The following is a 24,409-nucleotide window of genomic DNA, read 5'->3' on the forward strand; positions in this document are numbered from 1 at the left end:
ATGAATGATTTGAAATCAAATATTGATTCCCAAACACTGCCTTAGTAGTTTTGGGTTACAAATAATAAAAATATTGTTACTTTTTCATCAAAATAATTCATACTATAAAATTAAAATAAAAATATATGTATGAATAATAAATAAATATACTTTAATTAGGTTGAAAATATGGGGGATTACACTAACAGCCACACCAATCCAAACCTAGCAGCCCCTAGCATACCAACATTGACATTGATCTTCACCTGGTTCAAAGAAGGGGCCAGCCACCGACCTGAAGTATTAGTAGCCACATCCTCGGTTTCCATCTTTATATAGCTCACCACCATCCCCGGCTCACTCTAATCACCCTCAAATAAACCCCCGATTTCGAGCACCCCAAATGGCCCTGCAGAAGACCATTATCCATTTGTGCTTCTCCTTCTCAAAATTAATGAAGACATTGATTATCCAATCAAGGAAGGAGCACCACCTACCTAAAACATCATCCTCCAAGCCACAAGCTTCTAGATTATTATTATTATCTTTAAATATTAGTTATTATTATTAAATATTAATTATTATTTTTAAATATTATTATTACAGATTTGTTCTGATTGATTGAAATGAGCTGCACTGAATTGAGCTGAACTAAACTAAAATTATTGAAACTGAACTAAACCAAATTGAATATTTTATGAGAAAAGGAAATTAAAAATTGAACTGAACTAAACGTATTGGAGCTGACCTAAACTGAACTGAAAATAAGTGGAAGAAAACAGACCCTACCTTTGATTGCTTTTATATATCACTTAGAAATATTTTATATCTTTTTTTTTTGAATTATATTTTATATCTCTTTTGAATTATATTTTATATCTCTTAAATAATACTACAAAGTTGCATATCAAAATAGGAGGTAGTATTAAATATTAATTATTATTATTGTTAATTATTATTTTTAGCAAAACACGACTGGGATTAGTAAAAAAAAAAATCTCTAGTGAGAGAAAGAAAGTTAGTGAGAGAAAATCCTCTCTAGTTCGTTAAGTATCTTTAGTCTTCTTGTAGGTTCCTTCAGTTCTTATCTCTTTTCTTTTTGTTTCAAACTCTTTTCCTTAGCTAGGTTCTCTGTTTTTCTTCAACTAGTTCACTATGAGTGATCGTGTTTTTCCAAATACCTTTGTTTACCCGCACCGTGTTGGTGCCTTTGAATATCCGTCGTTGGTTTATGAAACGTCTAACTTAAATTGGGAATTTTGTGTTATTGGACGATTTTGGGATGCTCGTAGTTTCTCGGTTGAGCTTGTCCAACGACTGGTTTCCAGATATTGGCATCTCCGTCAATCGGTTACAGTATTTCCTTATGAAGGGGATTTTATTTTCTTTTGTGGTAATGAAGAAGATGCGATTGATCTTGATAATCAAGGTTGGGTTCATCTTAAAGGTAGTCTTATGGTGATACAACGTCTCCGTGCTTACCATGTTCCTGAAAATCACAACTTGAATTTAGCAGACATGTGGGTTTCGGTAGTTGGCCTCCCTATTCGATATTCAACACCTATGGTGGCTGCTTCAGTTTTATCCCGAGTTGGTGAGGTGACTATGGAGGAAGGACTTCCAGGTGGGTTTCCTGTTCCTCGACCCCGTGTGCGGATATTGGTAGATTTGTCTCTGCCATTAATTGCGGGTTGTTACTTCCCGACCTATGAGAATCGCGCTACTTGGGTAAGATTTAAATATGAAGGTATTTTTAGATTTTGCAAAAAGTGCGGGTTTGTCGGACATGGTCGTGACACTTGTAATAAAGAACAAGCGGAGGTGACGTTCCATCTTGAACGTCTCTTTCGTAAGCTTCATGAGGGCGGCGCACGTGTTTTATTTGGTCCTACGGATATTCCTTTATATTCAAATGCGACTCGTGGTATTTCTCCAACTCCGGAAATTTGGACTACGGAGCTTTGGTTTGGTGAACATGATGACAATGATCCTTCTGAAAACTCAGGAGATTCACATCCTTCGGATGGGGATGTGTTTGGGCCTGGTAACCTTGATTCTCCTACTTCTGGCCCGCTACCATCGCGCTCTTTGCCGGGGTTATTTCCAACCCCAATTCCTGGTGGCTTTCGTTGTGAGCAAGATGAAGTTTGGCGTAGAAATTTGGGTATTAATCGGGCTTTAAGGGCTGAGTTTAAAGCTCCGGCCGCTTCTCTCCGGCAAGTTCAGCCTCCGCGTGCTGGTGGTCCGAGCAGGTTCTCGCAGCTTGAAGGGTATCAAGGCACATGGCGTAATGAGCCAACACGTGTTAACCATGCAGAGCATATTTGCTCATCTAGATGCAATTTGATTCCACGTGAACCCCCACCTCTTCCCCACCAAGTTTTTCATCCTAATCCCAGGAGGTCGGCTACAACTCAGACACGTGGTAATCCCTATGCCACGTCATCTCCAGTCCATGTGATTAACATCTCCTCTGATTCAAGTAGCAGTGGTGATACTTATCAGGAAGTATCTGGTCCAAGTTCTAGTACTCCCAATCCTGGGCCAATTTCCCAACTGGGCCACTCTTCTTCTACAATTTCGGCTGGTCTATCTATTAATAATTCAAGGCCTGCCTCTCCTTTGGGCTTTCACCAACGTAACATGTTAGGCCCATTTTCAACATCCCAGCAACAAGCCCACCTCCATAGTAATTCTGATATGGAGTCCCCTGTTTCTTTATCTCACATTCCCCTGTACCGACGAAGTGACCTTTATGTTCTTCTTGGTAGTGTTGAGTCTGCTCCGACACCGGCGGCTGTTCCCTTCCATTTCTCGCCACCTCCGTTAGGTCCTTCTGGTCCGATCTTCTCGGACCACTTTGGTGCAGGCGCGAGTACTTGGCTTGTTTCCCCTACCGGAGTTGACCCCACAACTCCGTTGCTCCCGCTTCCGTCACCTTCTCCTTCTCTTGCGGCCTCATTCCCGACTCATAGTTCAGGGGAGTCCGGTTATATGGCAGATTCTTCAGCTGAAGGCTTTGCTTTTTCTCAAGACTCTCATTCGACTTCTGATTTGCTACGGGATTACCAAATTCCAGGTGAAAGCATTGAGGTTCATTCAGAGGGTCCCACTCCAATGGATTGCTCCCCTCCCATTTCGGTTCCACCTTCTCCAGTCCGTTCTACTACTGATGTTTCAGCTCCCCTGGTTCGTGATACAGGTCAGAGGAAAACGCTCACTTTAAAATTATCAAAAAAGGGGGATCGAATATGGAAGTGGGTTAAAGAAGTATGTCCTTGTAAGCACAGCTCTTCTACTCCGGACCCTCAAGTTCAGCGTTCTCACATTTCTGATGCAGGGTCGGTTTGTCTATCTTTCCTTAAACCGCTCAAAAGGCGGAAGTGCAGTGCAGATGGCTCGGTTTCTTCGACTTCTCAATCAGTGGAATCTGAGGGTGAGGTGGCTGCCCGTAAGGAGCCACCAACTTGGCCATGAATCTAGCTGCGTGGAATTGTAGGGGTCTTGGCACAGCGGACTCCCCTAAGGTTCCGTATATCGCTTCTTTAGTCCGCTCTTTTGGTGTAGATATTATGTTTCTCATGGAAACTCTAATGTCTCTTAGTATGGCTGTACAAAAGTTGTCTTTAGTTGGGTTTGATGGTTTTTGCGGGATGGATTCCCTAGGTCTTAGCGGGGGTTTGGTTGTATTTTGGTTTGCTCCTGTTGTAGTTAAGCCTATTAGTATCTCTACTAATGTTGTATTTTGTGAAGTGAAGGTTCCTGGTCAAGTAATGAAATATATTATTTTTGTGTACGGATCGCCTCATATTTCGTTTAGAAATTCAGTTTGGGATGAAATTGCCAACATCTTATCTTCAGTTCCAAATACTGTTTTATTAGGTGACTTTAATCAGGTTGAGTACTTTTCAGATAAAGTAGGTGGGTCTCCTGAGATTCCTGGCCGCCATAATTTTATAGAATGGAAATTGAATTCTCAGTTAATGGATATTCCTTTCTTTGGTCCGCACTTCACGTAGACCAATGTTCAACTTCAAAACCCTACTTTTGAAAGACTTGATAAAGGATATGCCACCTCTTCTTGGTTAGATCAGTTTCCGAATGCTGCTATTGCTCATCAACCAATTTTGTTTTCTGATCATGCAACTATAATTTTATGAGAATCTGGTATATGCAGTTTCAGAAAATCCCCGTATAAGATCAAAAATTGGTGTTTAGGCCTAAATGAAGTTTCTTCTTTGATAGCTTCCGAATGGCAGCATTTTCAACCGGAATCCTGTATGTTTTCTATCTCTCGGAAGCTGGGGGAAGTTAAGAAAGGATTGATGTCATGGTGTGTTTCACATAAGAAAAAATGGGGTATTGATTGGCAGGATTTGCATAATTCGGCTCCTTCTGATTCTTCTGTCCTGAATTCTGCGCAGGGTCGGAGTGATCTTTTACTTTCAAGGCAAGACACAATTTCGAGGGCTCAGACTGCCTTTTTATTCTGGAAACAGAGATGCAAGAATCATTGGGATGCTTTTGGTGACTCTCATTCGAGTCTTCTTTTTCGTTCAGTTCAGGCTCGTCATCGCCGAAATAAAATAATGGGCCTTAGAGATGATAATCATATCTGGTTTACAGAAGCTTCTCAGATTTCTAATCTTCTTCTAGGTCATTTTTTGGGGATTTATAACACTGATGAATCCTTGCCGACTCCTTCTCCTTGTCATTGGGAAGATTTGGAAATTCCTATGCTTTCTACTGATGATTGTCAGGTTTTTTTACGTCCCTTTTCTTCTTCGGAAATTAAGGATGCAATGTTTCATATTGGTTCTGATAAATCCCCTGGTCCGGATGGCTTTACAGCTGGTTTCTTTAAAACTCACTGGGCGGTGGTGGGTTCCCAGATTGTTGACGTTGTTCAGTATTTCTTCGCTCATGGATATCTACTTAAGGAGTGGAACCGTACTTTCTTGGTGTTACTTCCAAAAGTTGATCATCCGGAAACTCCTGCACAATTCCGCCTCATTGGTTTATGTAATGTGCTTTATAAATGCATTGCGAAGTGTCTCACTAATCGTCTTCGCTGTGTTCTACCGGCCTTGATTTCGGACACTCAAAATGCATTTGTACCGGGCAGGATAATGGCGGATAATGGGCTGCTGGCCCATGAGCTGCTCTCCTACATGTCTACTTCGCCTTCTAGATTTTGTTCGGCGGCTCTAAAACTTGATATGAATAAGGCTTAATTATGATAGGGTAAATTGGGACTTCTTATGGGATACCCTTCGTCATTTTGGGTTCCCCCCGTATTGGATTCATATTTTGCAAGAATGTGTTACTACGGTTTCATATCAAATTTTGGTAAATGGTGTTCTTACTCAGCCTTTTCTTCCTAAGTGTGGTCTTCGTCAAGGTGATCCCTTATCTCCGTATCTTTTTGTCCTCTGCATGGAAGTGTTCTCTTTAATGCTTCGCCGTGATGAGAAAAAAGGGCTTTTTCAAGGACTTTGTGTTTCGCGTAGGGCTCCTTCGGTTTCTCATCTTTTCTTTGCGGATGATGCATTATTGTTTTTTCGTGTTTCACCGTCAGCATGTGAACACATTTTGTCTGTTACAAATGAATTTTGTGCAGCCTCAGGTCAGATGGTTAATCTGCAAAAATCGTTTGTTAGATTTAAGTTCTAATACTCCTGATGACTATCGAGATTATTTGTCCTCCTGCCTCCGAATGAATTCTCGATCATCTATTGGTGATTATCTGGGTCTTCCAGTTGATTTGGGTCGTAGCAAATGCAAAAGTTTTCAGTTCATGGTGGATAAAGTGGTCTGACGCCTGACTTCGTTTGCTTCTCTCCATCTTTCTCCTGCTGCGAAATTGGTCGTTATTAACTCTATTTTGGTGGCCACTTTCAATCATGTCCTTTCAGTTTTTAAAGTTCCTTCCACTATTTGTGACCGGATTGATTCTTTACTCTCCCGGTTTTGGTGGAGTTCTGGGAAGGATTCCAGAGGTTTGGCTTTAGCTCCGTCATCTGTTTTACATCTTCCTAAAGGTATGGGAGGTTTAGGTATCCGTCATATTCACTCTTTTAACTTGGCTCTTCTAGCCAAACAAGCTTGGAGACTGAGGCTTAATCCCCAGCTTCTGGCTTCTCGTGTTCTTAGAGAAAAGTATCCTTCCCTTCTTTCTTGTAACCCTTCTATTAATTGTGCTGGGCCTTCTTGGGGTAGCCGGGGGTTGCTGGAAGGGAGTGCGGTTTTATCTGCTGGTATTGCCTGGAAGGTTGGTTCCGGTGTTAGAGTTAGTATTATTAATGATTGTTGGGTACCAAATGTAACGGTTGCTTTTAAGGATTCTGTTCCAATGGAGGATAGGCCTTCTTCAGTTTCTGATTTGCTGATGCCTGATTCTACTGCCTGGAATGTGTCCCTTGTTCGCCATCTTTTTCCAGATTCAATTGCTTCGGCGATTCTTGGGTTGGAACGTCCGTTACAGATAATTGATGACTATGTCTACTGGAAATTCACCCGGGATGGGTCTTTTTCTACTAAATCAGCATATACTTGGTTAATTTCTCAGTATGTTCCCTCGTTTTCTTCATCTCTTCCTCGTGTTTGGTGGAATTGTTTGTGGGGTTTACCTATTCTACCAAAATGGAAGATTTTAGTTTGGAAAATTCTCCATGACGCCCTTCCAACGGCTTCTTTGCTTGTTCGTAAAGGTATGCCGATTGATCCTACTTGCTCCTTTTGTCGTTCCTCTGTTGAGTCGGTGAACCACTTGTTCCGAGATTGTTCCTTTTCTCGGTTCATTTGGGATTCCTTTCCATGGGATACGGGTCCTAGGCTGGACTCCCGGCTTTCCTTTCAGGACTAGTTTTCTGATAATATTTCTACTTTGATAAGAGGCAAGCTGTGGGATATTTTAGATCTTTTCTTGGGTACGTGTTGGGCTCTTTGGTTAATGCGGAATAATATCAAATTTAGATCGGCTGTTTCCTCTCCGCAATCTGTTTTAGATTTAGCTTCCGAGTGGTGTTCTCGTAGTCAGAAAGCACGTGATATTACAGGCTCTTGTCCTACTTTCCCTCCTGGGTTTTCTAACCTCCCGTTAACCCGAATTCTTAGGGGTGACTGCCAGTCTCCTTGCGAGGTCGTGATGGGTTTTGATGGTGCTTGGGATCGTGGGTCTCTTGCTGCTGGTACAGGTTGGTCCTTTCATGAGCTCTCATCTTCTCAGGTTTTGGGGGGTGGTGCTCGTGCTTGTTTGGCTAGTTCGGCGCTCCATTCTGAGTTGTTAGCCTGTCTGTATGGTCTTAAGCATGCTCGGCAGCGTGGTTTCACGAGTATTTGTATTCATATTGACTGCATGAGGATTCTTCCTTTACTTGCAAATTTGGGAGCTACGGATATTGCTGTGGTTTGGATTCTACGGGAAATTCAGGGTATTTTGTCCTCTTTGGGCAGCTGCCGGATTTCTAAGGTTTCTCGAGATTTAGTTGCGGAGGCGCATTCTCTTGCTGCAGCTGCTAAGCGTAGGGAGTTGCTTTTTATTTCATTTAAAGTTTTTTTGTTAGTTCTCTTTGTCAAAAAAAAAAAAAAAAAAAAAAAAAACTAAAAAAAAAAAAAGAAAAAAAAAAAACCGTAGCGACGCTACCACAACAGTACAACACTACGCCCATAATCACCCAGACACCCACCCCACCCCCCCTTTTTTTTTCCTGCGCGTTAAACCCCAACCTATCATCATCATTCATCTCATCCTTAAAAAATAAACCCTATCTCCTCCTTCCTTCCTTTCTCTCTCTTAATTTTTTTTAATAAAAAATCAAATAAAAAAAAATCTTATTGCTTATCCCAATTTTATTCCCCATTTTTTTCTCCCGCAGATCTTTCAAATTAAATTAAAAATCAAATTTTAAGTTAATTTTAAATTAAAAATTACCTTCTATCTCTCTCCTCTTCTTCGTCTTCTAACTCCCTTACTCTTCTTCTCTTTGCTCTCTCTGTATTTTTTTTTCCAGATCTAGGGTTTCGCTCTGAAACCCTAGATTTTTCAATTTTGAATTTTTCCATTTTTTTCTTGCTTATCAATGGCGACTCCTTACATGACTGCTGCTCAGGTATTTAAATTTCATTTTTCAATCCTAATTTTATTATTTCAACTTTATTTTATTCATTTTTTTTATTATTATTTTTTTTAGGTGGGCAGCTACTTTGTTACGCAATATTACTCAATGCTTCAGCAAAGGCCAGAGTTTGTGCACCAGCTTTACTCTGACGCAAGTACGATGATTCGTATTGATGGTCATACTCGCGAGACTGCTACTGCAATGCTGGTCATATACACTTTTCTCTCTCCTCTTTTTGTAATGCTTGCTTTGTTTTAGTTGCTGCTACTTAATTTTGTGCAAGATTTGGTTGTGGGAATTGTAGGAATTGTTGGGTTTTGTTGTAACTTGAAATGAATTGTTTTTTGGTTAGTGAATTTGGATTCTTTTGTGAAATGGGTATTTTGGCCTTTGCTCGGTGAGAAATGAGTGTTTCGGATGAAAGAGGGAGGTATGGGGATTAAATTGGAAATGGCGTGATGGATAAAGGGTTAATTAATCGTGGTTGCGTTGAGTGATGTTAGGTGATGGTGGAAATTGATTAATGGTTCTATATACTAAATGACGGCAAAGTGTGTTTTGCTTATTGGAATTTGATGGGAATATTTGTGTAGTTTATGCGGTGGAAATGAATGATTGGGAAAGCTGTGAATTCATGCCCTTAGGTCCCTGTGAATTAGCCTTTAATTATTCTGCACTTCAATTGCCAGCAGCGTAAATGTTGGTGCTTCATGCGCTTGGATAATGATATGTGTACTGGTCCGGATTGTCAGTTTAGTTATATATCACTTAATGATAAATGAGTGTTTTCCTGTTTTGGGACCAAGGTCAAGGTTGTATTTTGGAGTAGGAGAAATCAAAAGTTGACAAAGTAATACTAGGAGTGTCAACTTAGGTGTCACTAGCCACGAGCTACTTAAAATTTGATGTTTACTATGAATAAATAAATCGTTGAATGGAATGAATAGTACCAATCTTTTTTGGTTCCATTTCGCTTGTTCTACACACTCTCTTTTCAAGTCAATATAAACAGTAAAAATGAAGAACAAAATAATTGTAGCACTAGAGTATTCTTATCTAAGGATGATTGACCTGGATTGAGGATGCCAAATTATAGTGAGAAGAACTCTATGGAGATGAAGCTATCCCATGTCCTGTCCAGCTTTGTTTGAAGTGGCAGACTTGAACCCTCCATCCTACAAGCCTGTATTCAGATATTTTTACCATCCTGTTTGAGCTCTTCTCTTCATTGGTATTAATTCTTGAAATGTGGACTTAGAGGAGTGTATTAATTAAGGTCCACTAATATTGCTTCTTCTCTTTCATCCTCCCCTAGTTATGAAAATTCTAAGTTTCCCTATTCACTTTCTGTCAGCAGTATTACTAGTATATGATTTATAATATATATATATATATATATATATATATATATATATATATATATATATATATATATATATAATCTATCTTATGGGGAATTTTTGGTTGTATGCTTTCTTTTGTTTATTTTCTGTAAATGCTGTTCTTCCCACTCTTTCTTCATGCAACTGACACACTTAACATATTTACCCTGGCAGCAAATCCATGCACTTGTTATGTCAATGCGTTTTACATCAATTGAGATTAAGACGGCTCATTCCCTTGAATCATGGAATGGAGGAGTAATTGTGATGGTCACAGGGTCTGTACAGATAAGGGATTTCAGCGGGAAAAAGAAATTTGCTCAGACATTTTTTTTGGCTCCCCAAGAGAAAGGATTTTTTGTTCTCAATGATGTTTTTCACTTTATTGAAGAAGATCAAGTTCATCCTTATCCTGCACCGCTGATGGGGCAAGCCAATCTTAATGTGAAGTTGAATGCTTCTTCACCCATACCTGAGGCAGGTATGTAACTTTAGCTGTGATTATGGATTCCCAGCCTTTTCTTAGTAGACGAGGTCACTTGGGTGTGGTTAAGAGTTAGAGTAGAGTATTCCCTTTATATAAAACTAAGATGTTGTGCCAAGGCAAAGCAATGCTTTGTCATTGTTATATTGATGTTTAAATTTACCTGGTATAGATACACTTGCTTGGACCTTATTATTGAAGGTTGAACTTGTTGCTTTATATGCATTCTGAAGTTTATTCATGAAAAATTGCTATTGCATACTTAGTGATGTACCTTAATATACGACTTTGGTGATGTAAGATGATTGGCTATTTTACAGTATCAAACTACATGATTAGTGGAGGAATGCAGGCCAGAGACTACATGCCTCCTGCGGATATCAAAGAAAATGGCGCAGTTGATAATTATTCAATGCCCGAACAGAGGCTTCAGCAAGCCCCTGAAGTCGAAAATATACTTGATGTCAATTCTAGGGAGCAGGCAAATGGTTTTCTTGAGAGCCCAATAAACCCCATACAGGAAATTCCACCATCACACATAGAGGATTCTGCTGAGGAGCCTCAAAAGCATACCTACGCTTCTGTGGTATGTGCCCGCTTGGCTTTAGTTGCCTTTGAATTAGTCTCTGTTAATGTTATGTTGTCATTTGTGTTTCTGTATATCAGAGCATAGGTTTTATTTCATACTAAACTGATTGAAAATTCTATGTGCTTTACTGAAGTTACGAGCTGCCAAAGTACATTCAACTCTATCTGTGGCACCTCCATCTTCTTCTAACAAGGCTGTGACATCTGCTTCAGAGTGGCAGCAAGCCCCACAGCAAACCCAGCAATCTGCTGCCCAACAACCCCAGCAGCTGACGAATTCAATGCAAGTTGCAAGTGAGAATTTTACAACAGATATGAGTGAGGAGGTCTCGGGTACAGATGATAGAGGTCTGCCAAGTTTCTTGTCTTTTTTTTGGTCTCAAGCCTTTGATTTGGATTATTTCAAACAGTTTTTAAGTGATAACTTATCATCTGGGCTGATCTTAAACTTTAAAGATTCACAATCTCTCCTTGCATGCATCATATCTCTTTAGATCTGTTACCTGCTTGATTTTTCCAGAATTCCATCTTCTGCACCATCTAGTATGATCTATTATTAAAATAATTTTGTTTGCTGTTATTGTAGGTGAAATAAAGTCAGTCTATGTGAGAAATTTGTTACCGAATGTATCTGCCTCTGAGTTAGAGGAAGAGTTTAAGAAATTTGGCCAACTTACTGGTGAAGGTGTAGCCATCAGGAGACTGAAGGTTTAAATGTGCATTATTTAATTTTTATTGGAAGTCATGGAATAATTTCTACCATCAGTTTTCTAAATATTGGTGTGCTTATATGTTGTTTGATGTGAACTATATTCAGGACACTGATGTTTGCTATGCATTTGTCGAATTCGAAGATATTGAATCTGTCCAAAGTGCAATCAAGGTTTGTATCTTAGTATTGTTTGTGTTGCTATCATGCTCCTAATACATTTTTCCTCATCTTAGATGTTCTATGTGCTTCCGCTGGCTGTGTTTGTGGTGGCTGGCTGGAATTTAATTTAACTGCAAACTTCAATTTATTTAATTAATTTAGTTATTTTGTTATGGTCACTGTGCTTATGTTTTGTTTTACCATTATTTAGGCTGGCTCAGTTCAGGTTGCCGGACGACAAGTATACATAGAAGAGAGGAGAGCAAACAGCAGCTTTGCACGTGGAAGTATGTATACCTGCTCTGTTTCTGTTTAAATGTCTTCATAATCTCTCAACTAATTAATTTTGATCTAGTTGCTGATGTGTTAAGAAATGTCAATATAAGCTTTCTTGAGTTTCCATCTCTGTTTTTTTTGCCTGGACAAATGTCTAGTTGTCTTGCCTCTTTCAGTTTCCGTTGCCCCCTCCTGGCTCTCGCACCAATATCTTCTAGCATGTATCACAAATATAGAACAGAACAGACATCCTTTTGTCACTGGTCAATATGAAAGAAATAGTCCTCTTTGTACAGCTGAAGATTTTACTTGAAATCTTCTAGTTATTGTTGCATCATAATTAGTGATACAAACGACATTGAACCCCTGGTCATATATAACACTCATTAAGAGTTAAGCTAGCTGACATTAACTATTGCATTACAAATTTAAACGTGTGCTGAACCTGCTGTGTGCCTTGTTAACTTTGCATGGAATGATCTGAGCAGGGAGAGGGAGAGGAAGAGCTACATATCAGCCTGATTCTTCGAGGGGACGGTTTGGAGGTCGTAATTATAGCAGGGGTGGTGGTCAAGTTGGAGGAGAGCGCGAGTTCAACAGGCCACGAGGGAACGGCTATTACAGGCAAACTAGCCGACAAGATAAAGGGTATTCCACGAACCAAGCTTCATGAAACGGACATACCATATCAGAGTGAACATTGTAGGTTGATGATGAAGAAATAGAGAAATTTTAGCATTACTTTCAGTTTAGTTTCCGAAAATCAAACATAAATTATACTTAATATTTTTGCAGTTCTTTTGGCATTTGAAGAAATGCATTCTTTGGGGAGTAGCTTTCAATATCAAGGCTCTATTGTTCATTTTTAACATCATAAATTAATTAAAGAAAATTATTTGTTTTCAGTCAAAGATTTCATTGGCATAAAACTTCTGTTAATATGTTTTTTTTTTTTATTACTTTGCCCTATTTTGACTTTACACAGCCTTAAAGACATATTTTAACACGTATGTATCTTGAACTTTACGTATTCAAATTTTTTTAAAAATGTGATACTTGAAAGAAGTAAATGGATGAAGTTTGAATTAAGAGAAATTAGACCTTAGCCATTTGGTTGAAAAACCTGCTGAGAAATTGTAGGTTGCAAGAGATTGCTGATGGTGGTGGTGGAGGTGGTGGCACCTGACTTGTGTGTGCAATGCTTCTACTTCTCTTCCTTGGTACCATGGGTGTGAATTTCAAGCTATTTCTCACTATAAATTGAAACCCCTTGGTTGGAAGTATGTATTTTGAGAAAGAAAAATATGGAAGAGAAGTAGAGAATGGAGTAGAAAGTAAGAAGGAAAAAGAAACTTGGTGAATTTTGGTGAAGAATTGGGGTGTTAATGGAGATTTGAGGTGACTGGTGAGAAGGGTTGAGAGAGAGAGAGAGAGAGAGAGAGAGAGAGAGGAAATTGTATGAAATAATATGAAACTGAGGTAGTACGAGATTAGTTCGAATCTCAGTTGACAGGGGTCGGGGCGAAATTTCGCTACAGCTTCTGTTCTTGATGATTGAATTTCGCTTGATAATTAAAATTTTTATATATATTTAATCATTACAAGAAAGCAGATATTTACCAACTAAAATTACCCAAAACGATGACAGCTGATACATACCAACCAATTAAAAAAAAAACAAATGACAGTGCACTCTATTATCCAGTCTAGTGGATACAAGTTTATCGGAAACGGAGTTTGGACTTCACGGATGAAAAACCTACCAAGTCAAGGCATGAAATTATGCATTCTTTGCTAGGATTACATTCGGGTAGCAAGCCATGACATAAGTAGCTATAATTACAAATTAGTGTCGGAAATTATCCTGATATGTATGGCTTACGAATGAGGATATATACAAGTAGTATATATTTTTTATCTCTAGTATAATATTTAACGGCCTTGAACTTCTCACAGATGAAAATTTTACGGGCACTTATCAACATATAAACCTTCCAACAAGAAGAGAGGCAAAATCACATTCTTTATAAAAACAGAATTTCAACTATTGAACATCACAATTTAATTATCATGCTGTTCATATAAATGTACAACCTGAAGTTCACTATGAAAAAGAAGTGGGTTATTATTCATCATCAATGGTCCATAGAAAACGAGCATAAGCTGCGAGATTGTTGCTGCAGGAAACAAGCATAAGAAAATAAGTTAATTTCAGATTAGAAATTCTGAAAATTGTGTGGAAAAGTAGGCGTACTTTGAAGTTTAAAATCCTGGAAGATTTGGGAGAGATCAATACCTATCTCCAGGGGCAGCTTCAATAGCTCGTTCCATGTAATGTAAAGTTTTTTCCTGGTCATGATGGATTTCCCATAGTAACGTTGCATACTGCAACAACATCTCCCCATCTTGCGGGTAAGCCAATATGGCACGCGAGTAATATTCTTCAGCACTCTGAAGATCACCCTTTGTCTGTCATTAGAACACATCATCAACCAAAAAAGTCATATTCCGGAAATAGTTAAAAGGGGTTTACACAGTCCAAAGTTCACATACAAGAAATTTCAACCGAAGGAGCTAACACGGTCCAAAAGTTCACATATACAAGAAAATTCTACCAAAGGAGCTAACACGGTCCAAAATTTCAGATATACAAGAAAACTCTACCAAAGTTTTTAACACGGTCTAAAAGTTCACAGTTACAAGAAATTTAGATCAAAGGGACGTCGCAATAATGTCCTCATGGAACTCACTCATTCATAATTTTAAAGGAATTGATACCTGACGCTCCAGATTCTAGTGGGTGCTTGGAATTAATTGGAAAGTTGGGGTATGTTGCAACAGTTTTAGGCCCGGGGAGTAGTAGGGAGGGGATCTTACGGAAGCAATACATTAAACAAATATGTATAAATCAGTTCAAATTATAATCTCCTGTCACTATGAATATCAAATACCTTCAAATGGTCAATGCAATAAAATTCATTGCTGGATACTGCTGCTAGCTTATGATTCTGTCTTCAACTCTTCCCATGAGGTGGGAAGAGAGGAGGTGAAATGAGCATGAAGCTGTGTTGCACTAAAAGTTTTTGGAGGTTGTAATCAGATGTAAGGATTTCTTTGTTGCTTTAGCTATAAAACTCTCTTGGTAAATATTGTATTCTATCTTAATGGTAAAACTATAAAACTAGTGAACAAAGAATATCAAGTTTTTATAAAGTTTGTTAATACTTGATTAAAGATAGATGGTGAAAGGTATACTTGGAAAACCGTGGAATTGGCACTATACTATGGAATAGAGGGACATTATTTGCTTTACCAGTAATAGAGTAAATGTTCTAAAAATACAGTTGGAGGTTCACCTGATACAAGAACTGAGCATACTTCTTCAGAAACAGGGGATCTGATGGATCTTTCTCGATCATCCTCTTATAGTAATCTTCTACATCAGCACTGTTTATAGGGACTCCTTCAAAATTTGGACTGTCAATGCCACCATCAACGCCAACTACAATCTCATCTGCAGGATGCAAGTGAATAGATTTTTGTAGGTCTTCCTGGAAGCCAACCTCAGTTAGGTTCACAAGATTTAACGATCAAACATTCACTTTAATAGGAATTTCATACCTGTCCAAGATCAGGTTGAATAGAACCCTCATGTTCATCATCACCTGCTTCCCAAAGGAACTTAGCATATGCTGCCAGAACATTGCTGAAGCATGAGGTACGATGTCAGCATTTCAGCAAATTCGCCAATTTACACTTTAGAGCTTCTTATATATACCGCGACAGCAATGCATGTACTAACATAGAAATTCCTAATACTCAACACATCACAACAAATTACACTGATGCTAGCTTAAAGCCACAACTAAGGGTTTATATTTTTCCTTTGCAGTTACAGGGGAAAAGGATTGCATACGTAACATATGAGGCCTAAGTAAAAATAAAAATTGTTGTCTAAGATGCTGCTCATATATGTGTGCAATTCGGCTGATATATGTACTTCAGATACTATTGTTACAACTTACAAGTGTACATAAATCGAAGTTATAAACACCTACATTTGTCCTCCCCAATAACCCATGATGAAATCAAAACCAAGATTTACTGAAGGCTGGAACTTTACATGGGCATAACCATAATCTGGCTCAATTATGAAATAATTAAACCCCAATCCTTTTGATTACTATAATCAAAGATAAGTTCTGCAGAATAACATGTCCAAAAGCCCAGTTACTTTACACTTATAATATGAGTTTAAGTTAAAATGAATTCATATAATATAAGTCCATATAAGTTGGGTTCAGGGATAAAAAGTTCAAATAATCAAGTTAAATTCATGTTAACATTTGTATAAGAGATGATTGATTAATCATTGTCCCCCTTTAATTTTCCTATGTTAAGGGAAAATAATCATGATACTTAAAACTTAACAAGATAAAGAAATTGTGCAAGCTGACTGCACATGTAGTAAAAGGTAAACTATGTCAAGCTAACATTTAGTAGTATGGTATCAAAATTACACACCTATCCTTGGGAGCAGTTTGAGCAACAAGCTCAAAGTATCCCGAGGCTCTTTCCTGATCACGATGGAGCTCCCACACTAATTGAGCATAATGTGAAAGATTTTCCCCATCACTAGGATCAGCTATTGTGGCGCGAAAATAATACTCTTCTGCTCCTTGAAGGTCTCCTTTTCTCTGTTTCAAAACAAATTATTCATCAAGTTTATCCAAAGTTAATACAAAATACAAACTGTTTAATAAGTCTTTATTTTCCTATATTGATGCAGAATGTTGTTTAGTTAACTCAGTTAAAAAATATTGCTACAAAAGAACCTTTTGTAATTGGTTTCAAGATTTATTTTAGCAGAAGTCTAAACAATACTGTATAATGTATATTGGTTTCAAAATAACATATCTACATTGACATGGAAAGGGGTAAAAATAATAAAAGCTAAGATTGCAAAAGCTATCAGTGGGTCCAAAATGAGTTATGTAAGTTGCAAAATAATTGCAAAATTACTTTATTTTGTCAAAGATTTTCTTTAACACTTTCCTCGTCACACTGAGTTTACTTTTTTTTTTCCTTTCTTTAATTTTCCAAACTACGCACCTCATTTTGCAATTAAAAGTGAACGGATGAAGTACATATCAGCATTCCGCATAATAAATTGACTAAGACGAGTTTACGATCATTCATTAAAAGAACATATAAGGGGTTTACTTCTATGATTTTAAGGCAAATATAAGTCCTTGTTTCCATATCTTGGATATAAACTCAGGACTCTCTCTTGATACCCCACATCAAATACAATACCCCACTTCAAATTTAAACTTCATAACAAACAGAATCATATAGAATATAAATACAATATACAGTATCATACAAAACTCATAACAGTTCCTTACCAAAATTATATTTATTTCCTTCAGAAACAACACATATTTACAGCAAAGCATATTATAACAAAGGCATCATAAAATCTGACCTGTAGAAACTGAGCATACTTTTTCAGAATTAAAGGATGATTAGGAAATTCATCAATCAACTCTTTATAATACTCTTCATCATTTCCTCTTTCCTCCCTAAAACTATCAAAATGATCCTTAATCCCAAGCCCAGAAGCAAGGTACATAGGTGGACTAGGTGGTGGTTCATCATCTTCAACATCTAATTTCTTTTCAAACCCACCAACAATTTCACCCAAATCATCACCTTCTTCTTTGATTAAATCCATGTTTGGTTTCATAAAACTAAAATCACCATTACCCTGAAATTCCCCATCATTCTTTTCATCTTGTTCTTCAACACCATGATTATTGGTGTATATCGATAAAGACAGGGCCGTTTCTAACATTTCAGAGGTTTTTTTTTTCTTATTGATTTTGAGATTGAAAATGGTATTATTTTATGTTATTAGGAAATTAACAGAACTGGGATCTTGATTTGCCTTTGCTTGAGACTGAAAATTTCTTGCAATTAAAGGACCTCTAATTTTATTTTATTTTTGCTTACAGATTTGAAACGCAACACGTGTAGAGCATACGGAGGAGGGTAGTGTGGGTGATATATAGCTTGGGAATTGCACCCATCGATGACGAGTTACTGACTTACAGTTATGGTCTTAGGCTCTTAGCCTCTTAGGGTGTTAAAAAATAACCGACCCGTTTGACTCAATCCGCTGACCCATAAGGTATCCGACGGGTATTTTTCATTTTTTTTCCAATTCTGCGGGTGCTAAAATATCATATTTGCGGGTTGGGCAATGGGCAAGCCTCTGACTGTATCGGGTACCCGTTAAATACCCATTTTTTTTTCCTTAGGAATTAGGGTTACTTACTCTTTCTAACCGTAGCCTCATCTCCTCTTTCACATTCACTCCTCTTTCACTCTCAAACACGACAAACACACACTCTCAAACACTCCCTGATAGGCGACCTCCTTCCTGACTCTCAGGCGACCCCCGTCAGTCCCTCTCAGGCAAACCTCGGTCAAATATGGCAAAGTTTCTTCCTCTGTTGTACACCTCGAGGTTTTGGGTTTGTCACTTTCGTTGACCCTTCTTCTGTTGACGATGCTCTTCGCGTTCAACCCGTAATTTCGAGTAGACCAATTAGTTTTTCTGAATCTTTGATTGTAAATTTTGGAGTTATTTTTCCAATGTCAATAGCTCCTTTTCTTGATTACATAAACCCTAAATTAAGTTTTGATTTTGATTTTTGGTTTAGTTATGTTAACTAGTTTTTTCCCCATGCAATGCACGGATTTATAAAGGATGATATAGTAATAGTCAATTAAAATAGAGTTAATTGAAATTAAATAACTTATGTAATATTTTTTTTTTAAAATTTGAATTTAATAATGTCTATCCTTTAAATTTTTTTAACAGATTTTTTTTTTATATATAAAAAGAGCATTTTGGAGGGAAATTTTTTTCATAAAATCATGCCAAGTGTCCCTTCGGTGATTACTTTAGTATATAGTATAGATAGATGTTTAATACTATATTCAATTTACTGGGATATACTTCCTCCGTTTCAATTTACTTGACCTATAGTCCCATGGTACGCAATTTAAGGAGTTAATTAAAAAGACAAACGGTATTTTTATTACAAAAAAAAAAAAATAAATAAATAAATAAATAAAATTAAACCACCAATAAAAGGGATAAATTGGGGTTTGATGACATTATTATTTTTTTATTTAGCCTATGTTTATCTTCTTTAATCTCTTCCTTAAATTGTGTGTCAAAGGGCTATAGCTTATAGAAACGGAGGAAGTATAGTTTTTGTTTTTAAATGAAAAAAGGTTTTTTTTTTTTTTTTTTTTTTTTTTTTTTGGGCAAAAAAAAACATATGTATTGAAATTTCAGGTACACCGGGAGGGTACCCGGTACAGGTACCCAATAAACGGGTACCTGCTTTTAGCGGGTCGGGTAATGGGCCGCCTAAATAACTACCCGCACTTCCGGGTACCCGAAATCCCGAGTACGTGGTTATGAGCACCCCTACTTACGGTTACAGCGTCAATTTAATTGTATGGGTCGGGCTTGATGAAGTCGGGTTGGATATAACTTTGAATTTGAATAATACCAAATTATTGGCTCAAATAAGTCAATATTTAAAATTTATTTTTTTGGATCAATTTCGGATCGGGTCAATTGGATATATAGGGATGTTAGGGGGTGCGAGAATGGGTCTCGATTTTGCAGTTGGTAGGGCGCGAATGGAGATAAAGACTATACCTGACATGGGTGATGAGGCGGGGGTGGATTTTATGTTGAATAGGTTTTTGACACCCTGTGAAGCTTTGTCCCATATCCTTGAAAGACGAACTCGATTTTGTAGGTCATCTTAAAAAAACACTTAGTTTACATTTTCTTTTTCTTTTTCTTTTTTTTTTTTGTCGAATACTAGCATTAGGGTCACCATATTAATTTAACATCGCTATATTAATTAAAAAAAGTCACTATGATACAAATAAAGACCACCAATGACTTCGTGAGATCAACACAAAATTAGAAAAGCTCAACCTTTTAAAATGTTCAATTAATTGTAATGACATCATTCAAGTAATTGTGAATATCATCTAAACAATTAATTAACCATATTATCCAACCAATTAACAATATCATTAATCCTAGGCATTTAAAGATATCATCCAATCATCTAAACAATGAATGATATCATATATATAGTCAATTAATCATATCATCCATCCTAGATACTTAAGGACATTATCTAATTAGTTACTAATACTATCCCGATAATTACACATATCATCCAAACAACGAATTATATTATCAAACCTAAACAAATCATATCACTTAGCTAATAAATAAAGCCGATCAACACTTGACATTTTAACTTTTCGCCAAGTGTCGTGCCATGTAAGCCGCTACAAATAGGTATTTTCGTGACACATGATGTTAGGTAATCAAATTTTGGATAAAATTTGTAAGATAAAATTGTTGTATAGAGTTTTATTTTTCATATACAAATAATATTTCATATATACAAAATTAATCGTAGCTTTTAATAAATATTATAACTCGATTTTATTTCCATCATAAAATTTGTTTTGAAAATTTCTTTAAAATAAGATCCATTTATAATATATATTTATTTATTTAAAAATAATAGAGAATTATTAAAAACAAGTTTTAATCAATATTTAATTTTAATTTTGTAAAAATATTTTATTTTAGTTTGGTAAAATAATTTAAGTTCAATATAAATACTTCAAGTCAATAAATAACATAAATATCTATTTACAAACAAAACTATAAAAAGTATACTATTATATAAATTAGCGATATGATATCGTATGTCTAAATATCCCGAATTATATATATAAAAAAAAAAAGATTAAATGACCGTATTTAACATTCAAGCCAAAAAATTTATCCTAAATTTTTATCAACCTTTGGCATTGTCCGGGCACAAATTAAAAAATTACTAGTGATTAGAATTACAAAATTCACAAATATCTATTCATAGTCCAATTAGGATTTAGGACCAACAAGAAGCTCACGAGTAGCCAAGTAGACTTTGTAGGACTTTATATACTCTGATCGAAATTGCATGAATCATAATTATAAGCATCTAAAAACAAAAATCATTGCATAACACATAAAAGAACACATAATTGTACATTTGAAGCGTGATTCCACGTGCGATCGAACAAGAACAATGGGAGATAAAGAATCCCAAGCGTGATTCCTCTACTTGGTCCACAGGCACAGATTAAACCTCCACTAATGCTAGGTAGTCATGATTAAACACTTCAATGAACCTTCAACGAAGAAGAGAGACAAACTAACCACGAACCACCACCAATATAATAGACGTCGGCCTTACGGATGTGAGGAGAAGGGAGGGGTCGTGAGTGAAGAGAGAGAAAGGGATATTAGGGTTTGGGAAAACTGGTTGTCTAGTGTCACAATTTACTAATTGTTAACTGTGCCTCTTTTCAACCTTAGGCATGGATCTTATTTATAGATTATATCTCTAAATAAGAGTCCATGTCTAGCTCAAAGTCCTAATCCTAATCTAAATACTCTAGCCCAACACCTTTCATGGTATATGTAATATCTCGTATTTTTTTTTACGTATTTTAATTAAAATAAGTATTTTGAGAAGTATTTAATTAAATTGAATTGTTTTATTTAAAGTATTTTAATTATTTATTTTAAATAAGTTTGGAAATATTTATAAAAGGAAAGTTTATTTAATTAATTAACTTAATTAAGTTGGGGTTAAATTTAAGAAAAGTTTTATTTTAGTAAAGTTTTATTAGGGAAGGGAATAGGAAAATTAAAAGAGGAAAGTTTAGGGAGAAGGGTTTCTAGAGAAGGGTATAAATATTCAACACTTGAAGCAAATCAGACTTTGCCCAGAGTGGAGAAAACCCAAGGTAAACTTCTCTCCCTTTTCTCTTTCTCTTTCTCTTTCTTTTTCTTTTTCTTTCCCCTTTTCCCCTTCCCCCTTCTCGGCACCACCCTCTCTCTCTGCCGACCACCAGCAGCAGGTGGCCGCCGGCTGCTAGGAGCGTCACCCGCCGGCAGCTGGCGTGGTGGCTGCCGTTGCCACCTCTCCCTTTCGAATAAAAAAAAAATTGAAACTTTGTTTTAAAAATAAATTTAATCCTAGATCTAAATATTAATTATGAGTATTGGGATTTGATTTTTGATGTTTGATTATGAGTAGTATGTTAATGTAACGCCCTAGAAATTCCTTTCTTTTAAATACCCATTCTACTCTTTTAAAAACGCGATTTAGGAATAACTAAGACATTATCGCCACCGTGAAAACGGCTAAGGAAATTATCAAAGATACACAGCGGAAGACTCAAAATTAAAAACCGATTAAGCAAGTCAACTCAAAAGTCAACCAAACGAAAATAAACTTTAAAACCAAACAAACAAAGTCAAATAAAATCAAACTACAACTTGGAACCATTAAAGGCCCTTATTCAAAAACCGTTCCCAAAACCAAACCTTTGTGTTAGTCCACACAAAATATATCATAAATAAATAAAGCATAAAACACCTTGTAACCTAATGAAAACTAGTAAGATTCACTCTTCTCTCATGCCCCATCATGATCATGCTTCAATACCTGAAAAGTTTATCTCTACTTGTTTCCACTACTCTCCATTAAAAATGGGTCATCATAGGGCCAAGATAAAGACATGGCCAAATATACAAACACACACAATCAGCAAAGCTGAGTACATAAGCGTAAATTAGCCACACTAACATGCTTTCACCTATCAACACACACTTACCTCATTGCACCTGTTCACAAGCACACACACCTATCAACAAGACACAATGACTAGACACTAATTAATTCATTTTGCGTTGATTACGCATCGAACGGGTTTCCTCCTCCTAACCTCCCCCAAATAAATTTGAGGTTAACTGACACGCGAGCTAATCGTGCCAGCGACAAAACCACTCAAAGGTGGCGGAATTCCTGCGCATAATAATAAATAAAAAGGAATATACAGCGTCTTGTACTCCATTAGAAGTTATGGTTAAATATAAAACCCCATAACTCCCCCCATTGTTCATACTCAAGGTATATACGTTCCAAGAGTTTTGGTGCGTAATCTCTTTCACTTTACGTTATTTACATATTATTAGACTTGGTGATGACTCTCAAAGCATAATAAGTCAATCAACAATAATTATTCAATCAAACAAACATACCAATTTAATTCTTGAATAATTAGTGACCACATAATATTTAATGTTGAACCCTTTTTAATTCTACCTCAGTGTCAAAGACACCTTAAACGCATAAAGCGCCAAAAATCCTATCCATCGGTGTTAAAAACACCTTAAGTGTACAAAGGCACCAACATACAATTTATTCCTTGTGTACATAGACACTTATATAGCTCCTTCCTCATGCTTAAAGCATCAATAAAAATTATATGAACCATAATAAAATTCCTTTTCAATATTCCAAGACAAATTAAACAATTAGTTTAATTAAACATGCTCTTTATCATGCCATAAATAAATATGTGGTTCATAAATAATATTTTAAGCTACTATTTTCCAATCAATAATCCATCATAAATAATTCATGCTTCATAATCCAATCACCAATAGCATTCAAATCAAAATTTTCATTCCGAACCTAGCATGACATTACTTGAAATCAATCAAACACATTTAGCATGCTACTACATCAACATAATTATGCTAAGTACGCGAACGTACCTTGAGTACGTTATTAAAACTGCCACGACTAGTAGAAAATGCTTACTTCAAAGTCTCCTACACATTAAATCCATAATAGAGTATTAATATCCACTCTAAACAAATTTCCAGCAATATATACTATTTTAAAACCCCTCATAATTTAATTAGAATAAGATGAAATTATATTTAAAACACCATAAATTAAGTCCCAATTAATGGGTAATTAAAATTTCTTCAAAAAACATAATATCAAGTGTTCTACATAAAATTCCAGCACTTTATTATAATTAAAACTTGCTGTAATTAAGTTTTAAAACACTTAAAACAAAGGCCTACCCTATAATACATCATAATCCTTCAATAAATCATGAATCAAGAACCTAGGGTTTCAAAAATTGGGGCTTTTTAATTAAAAACCAAATCTGAAAATTAATTAACACGATTACAATAACCAAACATCAAAATTAAGTCTCCAAACTCATAATTTATAATTAGACTAAAGCCTAGATTAGTTTTGGGTAATAAAGATTTAATTTTTAAAAAGAAAAACCTTTTTTTGTTTTTTTTTTTCGAAAATCGTGGCTGCCGACAGCAGGCCGGCGCCACTGCCGGTGGTCGCCGCTGCTGCCGGCTGGTGCTGGTGGTTGGCGGCCCACCGGTGGTGTTGGTGGCTGCCGGTGGTGGTTGTGCGCGGCAAGAGGGGAAGGAAAGGAGAGAGAAAAAAGAAAAAGAAAGAGAAAAATAAAGAGAAAAGGGAGAGAAGTTTACCTTGGGTTTTCTCCACTCTGGGCAACGTTGAATTGCCTCATAAGAGGGATATTTATACCCCTTCTCTATCACCCCTTTTACCCTAAACTTTCCTCCTTTAGTTTTTCCTAATCCCTTCCCTACTAAAACTTGTTAAAAATCATAATTTCTTAAAATAAAATCCCAACTTCTATTAATTAATTAATTAAACAAACTTCCCTTTTGTAAAATATTCTCAATTTACAT

At 36.6% G+C, this 24,409-nt stretch overlaps 3 protein-coding genes across 3 annotated transcripts; 2 read left to right on the forward strand and 1 right to left on the reverse strand.

The window, feature by feature from the left end:
* The first annotated feature begins 3,452 nt into the window (after positions 1 to 3,452).
* On the forward strand, positions 3,453 to 6,844 carry LOC145632924 (uncharacterized). Its single transcript, XM_081685246.1, has 5 exons — positions 3,453 to 3,994; positions 4,157 to 5,207; positions 5,350 to 5,499; positions 5,600 to 5,765; positions 5,895 to 6,844. The coding sequence occupies exons 1-5, from the start codon at positions 3,453 to 3,455 to the stop codon at positions 6,842 to 6,844; spliced, it is 2,859 nt and encodes a 952-aa protein (XP_081541372.1).
* Positions 6,845 to 7,808: 964 nt separating this feature from the next.
* LOC145632120 (nuclear transport factor 2-like) lies at positions 7,809 to 12,611 on the forward strand. Its single transcript, XM_081684408.1, has 9 exons — positions 7,809 to 8,090; positions 8,172 to 8,306; positions 9,656 to 9,962; positions 10,286 to 10,551; positions 10,688 to 10,901; positions 11,140 to 11,261; positions 11,371 to 11,436; positions 11,636 to 11,711; positions 12,189 to 12,611. The coding sequence occupies exons 1-9, from the start codon at positions 8,061 to 8,063 to the stop codon at positions 12,371 to 12,373; spliced, it is 1,401 nt and encodes a 466-aa protein (XP_081540534.1). The 5' UTR covers positions 7,809 to 8,060; the 3' UTR covers positions 12,374 to 12,611.
* A 1,097-nt stretch (positions 12,612 to 13,708) lies between these two features.
* Positions 13,709 to 17,818, reverse strand: LOC145630766 (uncharacterized). The gene is made up of 6 exons (XM_081682936.1): positions 17,189 to 17,818; positions 16,225 to 16,397; positions 15,322 to 15,406; positions 15,057 to 15,251; positions 13,997 to 14,169; positions 13,709 to 13,877 (listed from the first exon to the last, which is right to left on the reverse strand). The coding sequence occupies exons 1-6, from the start codon at positions 17,555 to 17,557 to the stop codon at positions 13,826 to 13,828; spliced, it is 1,047 nt and encodes a 348-aa protein (XP_081539062.1). The 5' UTR covers positions 17,558 to 17,818; the 3' UTR covers positions 13,709 to 13,825.
* Positions 17,819 to 24,409: the final 6,591 nt, after the last annotated feature.

This window comes from Chenopodium album, chromosome 5 (genome assembly GCF_948465745.1).
Source record: "Chenopodium album chromosome 5, dcCheAlbu1.1, whole genome shotgun sequence".
Lineage (NCBI taxonomy): Eukaryota > Viridiplantae > Streptophyta > Magnoliopsida > Caryophyllales > Amaranthaceae > Chenopodium > Chenopodium album.